Source organism: Spea bombifrons, chromosome 5 (genome assembly GCF_027358695.1).
Source record: "Spea bombifrons isolate aSpeBom1 chromosome 5, aSpeBom1.2.pri, whole genome shotgun sequence".
Classification (NCBI taxonomy): domain Eukaryota; kingdom Metazoa; phylum Chordata; class Amphibia; order Anura; family Pelobatidae; genus Spea; species Spea bombifrons.
In genome coordinates this window covers 4,931,111-4,942,524 of record NC_071091.1, presented here as the reverse complement: position 1 = coordinate 4,942,524, position 11,414 = coordinate 4,931,111, and the positions used below count along the sequence as shown (strand labels likewise).

The 11,414-nt window shown below is 43.4% G+C and overlaps 1 protein-coding gene across 1 annotated transcript in view; it reads right to left on the bottom strand.

Moving 5' to 3' along the window:
• Positions 1–11,414, bottom strand: part of LOC128496409 (sodium channel protein type 5 subunit alpha-like) — a 153,155-nt gene that overhangs the window by 64,107 nt on the left and 77,634 nt on the right. Inside the window, exon 13 of the mRNA XM_053466022.1 lies at positions 939–1,074. Within this exon, the coding sequence (XP_053321997.1) occupies positions 939–1,074 (136 nt within the window). The remainder of the gene's footprint in view (positions 1–938; positions 1,075–11,414) is intronic.

Genomic DNA, 11,414 nt, shown 5'->3' with positions numbered 1-11,414 from the left:
GTGAAACTAGACCCACGAGACATGTAGCCATATCATATATGTGCAGGGCCGGCCCAAGACATAGGGCTGCCTGGGGCGAAGTTTAAAATGCCGCTCCCCCTGCCGACGCCAGGGGTCATTATCTACCCTTCCTCTCCCTCCCTCCCTAATATCTACCCTGCCCCCCCCTTTCTACTTACCTTTCAGCAGTCCTGCAGTGAGTCTCCGCCATGGTGCGCGCTGCTTTACTGCTGAGCGCCGGAAATGACGTCATATTCCGGCGCTCAGCATTACAAGCCGGCACTGAGACTGAGCTAGAGGGCTCGCAGAGGAGAGAGAGGGGCGCCGAGCGGGTACTGACAACTTGGTAAGATAAAACCACTCGGCGCCCTCTCTCACCCCTCCGCTTTAAAAAAAAAAAAAGCAATTGCCCCACTCTGCTCCATGGTAGGGCCGGCCCTGTATATGTGCTGTAAAGGGGAGCCTGCGTGTGTTTTGTCCGGGTCTCCAGAATGTCTGATGGCTTTCTGATGGGAGCTTGGCGGATCAATCAGCCACTCAATCATTTAAACCGTTCCATTTGTGTTAAAAATAAATACACTTGTCTCTATAACCTCCTTGGATGAGGGATACTCAAGGACATACTTACTATACATAATGTAACGGTAAGGTCAATGGAATCCATACTTATTCACGTAGGTAGTAAATCGCAACTAATTAAGATCATCCAACAGGGCTCTCTACTGTCACAAACCAGGCTTCTGCCGAGCCGATCTGATTCTTATTGTGATACCACTGGGGTCGATATCATAAAAGGCTCCTGATTGGCTAGTCAGGGGAAAAGGGGCAATAATATATATTTTAACTAGTTGGTAAAGTCTATAAGAGATTAGTTAGGGATAGGTTGGGTTTGGCCATCCAGCCGCCTGGATAAAGTTGATTAACGTGTTCTTCTTTACCTTCCATGGCATTGGTCAGGATGCTAACGGCGCTGACGGCACGTTGTCTCTGAAACGGTTGGTCGATATAATCCACGGAGAGGCGGTGGGGCATCAGCAGCTGCATCTTGCTCATTTCCAGGTCTAAAGGAGACATCTGATAAAAAGAAATGTAAAAAGAGAATTACATAGTATCCCTGAGATCATTAATTCGATTAATAACAAAAAAAATACAGATATTATTTTAATTGCTATAGAGGGAGAATCTCTCTTTTTTGTGTGTCCGGTTCTGACACAAAAAGCTCATATATGTGACGTTACAGTGTATGGGAAGTGACATCAGAACGTGACATCAGCGAAATAAGCAGTGAGGTTTTAAGAGATTCTATAAAGAAGTAGGTATTCCAACAAGCTTTGCGATAACCATGCGTATAAATTCCCCATAGGTGTCATCCGGCAGTCCAAGTTTTTGTCAACTCCTTGTGAGAAGTCTAAGTGTTTATTGAACACCAATGCATCTCGAGTTGAATCTCTGTGAATAGACAACGCGCTACGCTTTTTTTTTGCGTTGCTTTGAGTTTGACTGTCAACTCGACGCAACTTGGAATTCAAGAACAAAGAGATAAATATCCAACCTCCAGAAGCTGCAAATTAAAGGATAATTTGGAGACAACTAAATAATATTTTTTAAACCATAGTTATTAAAAATGAAAAAAAAGAAAATAAAAGTAAAAAGACTGGAATGTTCCATTAAGGTATTAGGCATTGATATATTAATAAAACCGTTGGCCATGTCTGTTCTATATATCGGCCTAACATCAGGAAGAAATATTTTGATCCTATCACCATACCTGGGAACTATCGAGACCCAGAGTCTCCGGGTGAAGCCCTGCTTCCCAAGATCTTTGGGTCAGTTTCTTCGCTCTCCTTCTTGTGCCCACTCTCCACCCAAGCCCTGCCTACTCCCCGCCCAGTTCCCTCCCATTAAGGGGTGCCTGGGGCCTTCATGCCACGCCCACAAGAGAGAGCATTAGGTAGCATACTCCGGGAAGCTCCCGTGGATAAGTTTCCCTGATAAAATCTGATCCGCTGGAACCTGTGACCATTTGTGGGACTACAGAATTTCCATACAGGTGTTATAAATTTGGTTAATGAGAAGCCCCCCAGGAAAGGCTTCGTACATCAAGCATTATACAGACATATATATATCATGGTATCGGAAGTAAATAGGCCAGTGTGTCACCGATTCCCAGATGATCCATATACGTCCGCTAATTCATAACACACAACAGATTATTACTCCGGGCTGACAGGCGTTTATTGATTAGCGTCTCCGGATTATAACATGTTTTCTTGTTTTCTGCAGTGTAAGCGATTCCTGTTCACACACCGGGTGACAAGTCCATAAATTAACGTTTCTTAACCTATTTTTTCGGGAACTGTGCTCGTTCTGAACTAGGCCACAGCTGGGGCACAAGTGAAGTTCTGAATCCGGTGCAATTAGCTATAACAAATGTGTTTCTTGAAAACATTCCCTGGTAAGTTTAGAGAACGGTCTTTTTTTCCTTTGGGTGTGAGGGTGTCGCAGGGTTCTAAGGCCCTAAAAGCCCCGATAATGTGTATAGAAACAGCAGGAAATGGCTTTAGAAATTAAATAAAGTATATTATTCTTTTAATTGCCTTCTCAAGTAGTATGCATAAATTTTTGGAAAAGCCCCACCCCAGAGAAATCCCCTTAACCACACCCCCTAAAACAAAAGTGCCCCTCTTTGTCAGTGCTTTGGGGTCACAATCCAGTAATTTGCACGTTTCCACCAGACTCCAGTATGGCTCCATGTCGTCATTTCGTCATGTGTGGATTCAATCAATACGTTGACCCTTTTAACCTCCACTAATTCTTCATGCTCCAGAAAATTACCTCCTCCATTAGCGATTAATTATATTATTTTTTTTTTTTTCTGCTTGAATATTCCTGCCACAAATGGAGACTTTAACAAACACGTGTCTCTGCGGAATTAAAGAGGAACCACCTACAAGAATATTATAATGATAACTCCAGCATAAAAAATACAGTCAGCTGTTACCATTTTTAGAGCATTTGGGTTTTTTTAAATAATACATTTCAAACTAACTGTTCTGGACCTTATTCTGGAAACATAAAATCATTAAACCATTTCCTCTCCTTCTTCTCCACCGGCTATAGAACGAGGATACTTTTGAAACGTTGTTGGGAAGGTAAATGTTGAGAAGAATCTCATGTAACTTGTAATTTTCGTGTTTTCCTGTTATTTATCTTTTTTTCAGTACCAAACCATTTTTTTCAATGTTTCTACTGGAGCAGGAAGTGTACTTAGGTACACTTCCTGTACGTGTGCTGTAGAGCTCCCACTGGGCGTTCTCATCAGTGAGAACTAAGGGTTGTGTGTGATTCTTGGGTTATATTGCATTCATCATGAGGGCAGCCAAGGTTAGAGGAGGGGGAGTGGGAATTTGGGGGGGGTCATATAAAGATAAGAAAAATAAAAAAAAACACATTGTGTTTTATTCGGTAGGATAATCAATCTGTTAATATTTGAACTGTGATTATTGTTGGGGGGGGTCATAGTTAGCGAGGCGAATGTATTTTTGCGGTACCTTTTATGGCTACACTAGGTGCGATTTTTTTTTACTATATTAGTTTTACTATATTTTTTATTATATTTATTATTATATTTTTCATGCTGCCTGATGGATTAAAGTTTATTTAAAGATATAGTCTGTGATGAAATATAATTTTTTATTAGATGCATTTAATAACAAAAAAGGCATTCTTTGTTAAGCAATAAAAAATGGCAAAAAAAACGGTGTGTCCAAAAATCTTGGACGCAAGAGGGTTAAACATTACCTTCACTGAAGCCGAGTTATATATCTGAATGTGGCAGAACTAGCATCGTTTGATTAATTCGCTATCCTGAAGTTTATTCCCCCCTTTTAACCTCACAAAGGATGCTGAACCAATCAACAACAATCAGCAACTTAACAACGGGTGAGTGATAAATTCACGCGGAGGAATAACTGAGGATTCCGAGAACAGGAAGTTAAGATAATTGCTACAATTTAATTTCTGTACATATTATTTCTGATTTTTACAGAAAAATGTAGAATTTTGGGGGGAAAAGTGATTAGATCCGTGACAAATCGGAAGGGTTAGGCGGGAAATGCCTCCACCCGTATGCTCCAGCTGGAGGTAGCCGTGTCTGCGTGTCTCTCCCGGCAGAAGACAGGTGGCAGGCCGAGGCTCGCGTTGTGTGTTTATTTTGTTGAAACATTCCTCTTCCTGGGAGCTGGATTCGACTGTTATTCAAAGCCAGTTGGGAACATATGCCAGAGAGAATACAGCTCATTTATACAATCAGCCCCCGCCTCCCTAAACAAACACGCCGAGGAATGATGAGTAAGTCAATGATAATCCTTGCCGGATGTCCATTAAATATCAATACCTGTTATAAGGAGGTTTTAATTACGTTGTGTCCTGTAGCTCAGGATATACCTGTATGACGTGTAAAACGCCCCATATCTACATGAATAACAGTAAAAAATACTCGATGCGTTACAACAAGTTCTCCTGGTATCACATAACTTGAAGCGGTTGGACTTGACCTCTTGGTCATTGAGCTTCTGATGGGGAAACGTCATGATATCTAGCACCTGCCCGATCAATCTCACATTTGGGGATGCCATGTTTTATGTACGTTGGGCAAATGGTCAGAGGCAAAAAGGCAGCTGATCAGGCAACAGTAATTACATTGAGGAGGCCAAACTGAGCCCTGTCATAGTAACAGTGATGGAGGAAAATGACTAAGCCAACAAACTACACTTATGGCTGATAGGAGCTGGCAGACCCAGAAATGGGGAGGGGGGGGTCGATTTTGGAACTAGAGCGGGTGCGGAAGTTAGGAATGAGGAAGATTTAATATAGAAACTTAGAATTTGCCACCAGATCAGACCCATTCAGCCCCACCTGGTCTGCTTATTTTTCCTGATGTATACTACTATTCAAAAGTTTGGGGTCACTCAGCTGTTTTCACACACAAAAAAAAATAAAAAAAAGAACTTTCTGGCTGTAACATAATTACAAAAGGGGTTTCTAACGACCAATTAGCCTTTTAAGCTTAAACTTGGATCAGTGAACACAACGTGCCAACGGGAGTGATAAAGGGCCATTGGAACCCAGGAGTGATGGGAGTGATAAAGGGCCATTGGAACACAGGAGTGATGGGAGTGATAAAGGGCCATTGGAACACAGGAGTGATGGGAATGATAAAGGGCCATTGGAACCCAGGAGTGATGGGAGTGATAAAGGGCCATTGGAACCCAGGAGTGATGGGAGTGATAAAGGGCCATTGGAACACAGGAGTGATGGGAGTGATAAAGGGCCATTGGAACACAGGAGTGATGGGAGTGATAAAGGGCCTCTCTATGCCTATGAAGAGATTCCATTAAAAATCAGCCATTTCCAGCTACAATAGTCATTTACAGCATTAACCCCGTCTGCGCTGGATTTCCGACAGACCAGGTTAGACTCCCATGTATAGCTGGGAGCGGGTAGAGCCGGTGCATGTGTGTGACTAGCACCACCTCCTCTAATTAGCTCCACCCCTCCTGACTCCCATAAGAAGCTGGCTGTTCCCAGGTATGCCCCATACCAAAGGGTATACAGCCAGTAGTCGTGACTTCTGAGAGGTGAGACATATAGAATTTCAGGTCTGCTCTGCGCATGTACAAGAGGAGCTCGACTTTTCTTCTCAGATGTCCACATGAGCCAAAATACCAGTGAAGCAACCCTGGACTGCAGGACTTGGATTCTGAACTGGGACTGTTGGAGGTTATAATAAGTGAAATTAAAAATGTAAACACTTATTCATAACAACACAACCCTAAATAAATCAATCAATAAGTAGAAACCGACTATTAAATCAAGCAAGTAAAGTATGAGCAGAGGCTAATAAAACTTTTATCAAGAAACATCGAGTGTAAAAATAAGTATTACAGAAATCCTGGAAAAGCCAGTTTTCCTATAAGAATGAACATTGCTGTTCCGATGGGTTGGGAATTCAACCGGCACTGGGAATGATGATTTCGATACTGCATTAAAGTGTTAGATTCCGCAGACCAGGTGGAACAGCACCTTTAAAACGGCACATGGGCAAAACTAGATATGCAGAGCCATAGCAACCGACAGCTAAAATCCCCAAATTCACTCCAAAAAGCTGCGGTATAAAATATTTACAGTAACATATTCGCATGCCATACACAGAGCAGCTGAGACTCTATTCCCTTGTGCCGAATTTCACACCGCATCTACCCAGAATGCCTCTGCAAGCCTTTGCCCCTTTCCCCCGGAGACTCTTTCGCTCCGTGCACCAAGAGAAAAGCAGGACATGGATACAAACAGTGACCCGGGAGTGACAATGAATACAGTGAAGCACCGAGAATATCACCGCATTGGGCTCATAACGCTCCTTTTCTATCATTACGCACCGCGGACTTCCAAGTCCTCTCTCTAATGCGCGTTAAGTCGTGGATCGGGGCTATTGATCCCGATACATAAATGGAGGGCATATGTACAATATTCTATCCTGGAATATTCTAGATATTCCGTACCTGGGCCTTCTCAGCTGGGTGCGTTTGGTATCCCTCTAGTCATTGATGAGCCAGAAGCTCCATGCCTGGACTCACCTTGGTGACAAACCCAAGAGATCCCTTTAAGGGAGGAACGGTGGACAAACAGGTATGAGATCAACTCAGCTAAGTGTATTCCGTTATCAGCCTGCGCTATGGTGCCCCCACTCAGGGGAGTCTTAGGTTTCAGCTAACTTGTTCCATTACAGAAGAAAAAATCCAGAAAGACCCATTTTCCCCGGCAACAATCCCCGGAAACAATACGTTTCATTCTTCATGGGCATCATCAGTGGGGTGCAGGCGGCGTCCCTCTAGGTACAATTAAACAAGGAGGGCCACATCTGGAGCCACCGTTACACTCGGGGTTACCCTCAAGAGATCCCTAATGGGAGAATTTGCGTGGGAATGAGGCAAACTCAGGATTTTGGGGCCACTATGTTTAAAGGGGCACAAAAACCTAACGCTGCAACCTTTTTTTTTTTTTTTTAAAGTGGATAAATTTCAATTTTATTTTTTTAAATTTTTCCTTTTTTTTCTCACAATGATTTTGTTTGAATCGTGAATAATAAAAATAAATCATGATATACTGAGGTTGCGCAAATGAAATGACTCCTTTTTTGATTATTTAAATAAAAATAATGATTTTTTTTTTTAATAAAGAAAAATATCGGGTGCAGTTCTGCTTTTTTTTTATGTCTAATAAAATCCAAGGCATAATTTTATACCTCGGTTACCTCCTTTAAGTCATTTAGTATGAATTTACCCATCCGTCAGGGACTCCTCTACTAAGCGCCACGCAAGGCGACACAGCTCATATCAGCTTTTATATAAAAAAAAAAAAGCTAATGCAGCATGTAATTATTTCCTCGTAATAACAGTATAGACGCCGGATTCCTGCGCGATACAGATGGAGCGGATAAAAGAATGTCTAATGATAACTCCTCCAAGATTCTTCTTCTCTCCGAGAGATGGATAAGTAAACAGGTAGACAAAGGACAGGCTGCTGAATCACGGAGCAGATGGCGGCCGCGTTCCGAGGCGGCTTTGTTTTTCCCGCGGTTGGGAGCGTCTTTGATGAGGGTACATTATGCCACAAAGTATCGATGGTTTTGAAAATGATAAGTGCCGACATTCTCTGTGATACGCCGAAGCTGAAACCCATTTAATCCTCTTTTTATTCCTTTAATTAAACATTCCACAGGGGCAGGGTATGTCTGGGTAGGGCATCGTTTTTGACCCATGCGTTGTCCTAGCTTCCCACCTGAAGATAGCTCTTCAAGCTTTTTGTGGAAGTAGAACTTCCCGGAAGAATCGTAAACTAAAAGAAGTGCGTCGATAGGCATGATGGGAGTTATGCCTCTCGTTGACCCCAAGGTTGGGTAAATTTGCCCCATGTAGTCTCCGGCTCCCCCATTACCCCATTCTCAGACTTAATGGGACACTCCGGCCATCAAATGCACTTTAATGCATATGACAGATGAGAAGTCCCTTTAAATGTTCATGGGGTGCCCCTTGGAAATGTATGAATCCCCCCATAAGCATTTGCCCCCTTACCATCCCAGCTGAACACATCTTGTGACATTCTTACCACCAGTCAACTCCAGCGATGGGGGGGTACAGGTATGGGGCAGCAGGGGTGGAAGGAGGACCCACCTGTAGCCTCATTAACCCCTTTATTTATATCCTTGATCTTGCTATGGCTTTAATTTGCACCGACCGTTCTCTAGTTCTGAAGTCTCTCACTTTTACAGATTAGACCTTGAAGATAAACGCTTTACTCCGAACAGCCATTACCAAGTGTCTGCGGAAACGCTCTCATCTCTTTAATGTCTTCACAGGGGGCATTTCTTAGTTTATCCAGACTGCAAGAAAAGCGTGCCGGGAACATTCAACGGGCGCTGCGTGCACGGTGGATGCCGAATCCCAGCATGCTGATCCCAGTCTGAACTGGGAGGAGTGGGAATGGAGTGGAGTCAAGAAGCAGGATTTAGGGCAAGAGGAACATGTTACAAAGTCTCATCTTTTAGATAAAGCACAATACGCAAGCATCTTGGGGTTTTTACCCTAATCGCGGGGGTCTCGGGAGGATTCTGGGGGTCACATGGCACTGACTACACCTTCTACCCATTTATGATGTAGATTGCGATGAATGCATAAAGGGCTTTGTGGCAAAATGTGGGAAAAACCAGATCTGTACATAATTACACTATAGAAATGGCTCATCTCATCTAGAGGTACGTTATAAGGAGTAAACATAAAAACATTAAACTCGCCAACAGATCGGCCCAATTCGGCCCCCGTCTAGTCTGCCCGTTTCTCCTGCTGTAAAGACTCAGTCGTTGGTCTCGTCTTAGATTCAGGAGCCGTATGCCCATCCCATGCATGTTTAATACCCTCACTGTATTACCCTCTACCACTTCTGCTGGGAGGCTGTTCTACCTATCAGCCATTTTCTTGCATTCTATCCAAGCCTGCATCCCCTTCGTTAGAATAATAATGCTATCCACGCTACAAAGCGCGCTGTGTACCGGAGCCGTTATACACTCGAGCGCAGAGTAGTCCCCCTGCCTTTTCTTGCTCCGTGTCAGACAAAGGACTCCCTGCCTCGTAACATTTTAAATCCGGCACATATTTTTCTACATACGTTAGATACCAACCCCGCGCACACAACATCCTTGTCACTGCATCACCAAATGAGCATATGTTGCCATGGCGCTATGGATATATTACCTAGACAACGGTAATGCAGCCATTAACACCATTCCCCCTCCTCCTGACCTGGGTTGATTCATAGAAACTATCCATTACATCAAATCTGTAAAGGCAGGACGCACCGGCAGAGGCAAAACTTCTGTACATCCCTCCCCACCCCCACCAGAAAAGCTGAATTTACATAGATATATATATATATAATGCATTTACCCATATATAGCGTGTGTGTGTGTGTGAGACTGTGAATGTGTGTGCATGAAAGTGTGTGTGTGTATGATAGTGTGTATGTGTGTGTATGAGAGTGTGTGTGTGCATGATAGTGTGTGTGTGCATGAGAGTGTGTGTGTGCATGAGAGTGTGTGTGTGCATAAGAGTTTTGTGTGTATGAGAATGTGTGTGTGTATGAGAGTGTGTGTGTATGAGAGTGTATGTGTGTGTTTATAATAGTGTGTGTGCATGAAAGTGTATGAGAGTGTGTGTGTGTGTGTGTGCATGAGAGTGTGTGCATTAGAGTATGTATGAGAGTGTATGTGTGTATGAGAGTGTGTGCATTAGAGTGTGTATGAGAGTGTCTGTGTATATGAGAGTGTATGTGTGTATGAGAGTGTGTACATTAGAGTGTGTATGAGAGTGTATGTGTGTATGAGAGTGTGTGCATTAGAGTGTGTATGAGAGTGTATGTGTGTATGAGAGTGTGTGCATTAGAGTGTGTATGAGAGTGTATGTGTGTATGAGAGTGTATGTGTGTATGAGAGTGTGTGCATTAGAGTGTGTATGAGAGTGTAAGCGGGCATGAGAGTGTGAGTGTGTGTACATTTTTAAATGTAACAAAAATCTAACATCACGGAATTCTGCGACTTTATTTCCATGTTCGCTTCGCACGCGCACATCCGTGTTGACAAAAGTATCATGTTGTGCGAGGAAAAATCTATATATGAAGTAATTATTTCAACTTGTGCTTCGGCTAATCCACACTTAAGCAACACAATAAGAACGATACATTAGCCGGGGCTCGGAACACTTCCCGAGTTCAATGGCTTTATTTCTTCCTTCTTTTCTTGATCCAGGTTATCTTGGCAGGAGACGGAGTCTCAAAGAGTTTCTTTTCTTCCAAACAGCGCCTTGTAATAAGTAAACAGCGCTTTTACGGAGCGCGTGGAACAATTACACGTGGGGGCCTCGAATGTGCTGCAAAGCGCTAATGCTCGCATCTATTTACCCCATACAAAGCGGGGCAATTATTACCTGACGCCGCAGTACAAAGGGACGCATTCTGGCGCACTAATCAGAAGAAAGTGCTTGCGCGCTGATTTGGAGGAAAAGAACGTCAGGGAACCTCGTACGATAACGCGGCAGGCTTTACAAAGCGCATGGCAGATTAACCCTTCACCTTGAGTGTAAAGTGAGTGATCTCTGTGACTTTCCTCACTCAAAGGCTTAAAGGGACACTCCAACCAACATACGTCCCTTTAACCTTTCGTGCCCCCTTTGCCTGCCCCCCCCCACAAAAACTATTTTCCTTCCATGTGATAAACGTAGTGCAAGTCGCCCCCGGCTCCGGCTCAGCCAGTGCTGCAGGTTGGGGGGTCTGTTGAAACCCCCGAGCGCATGTTACGAAAGCACTCCCATTCAAACAGCCAATCAGTAGCGAGAATTCTCGCAACATTTCAAATGACCCAAAAAATTATTTTAGGGGGTGTGGCTACAGGTAGGGCTTTCTAGATCATGGTGATGGGGTAGAATGACGAGGGCAGTTAATTGGGATTTGGGGGGGGACCCAAGAAGTTCAGCCCGCCTTTGCCTTAGGCATACCCCCCCCTGTGGGGAGTGCCGCCCCAAAAGACAAAGATTAGGGCCCTAAGACTGTGGCCCTACCACTGGAGCACCGTGGAGCATTTTGAATCCACCTTTAAAAAAATCTGAAATTCGACTCACAACGCGCCACCTTTCCTCCTGGGAATATTTATTTTTTATTATTTCATATTGTTCTAAATGCCTTATTTTTTGTAGCTTTAAGCCTACAGCGTTTCTTTGTACACCACAAAAAGTATTGATTTTATTTTATTTTTTTGACAAAGCTCCGAAAATTGTGACACAATTGTGATTTTTTTTTAAAAAACACAC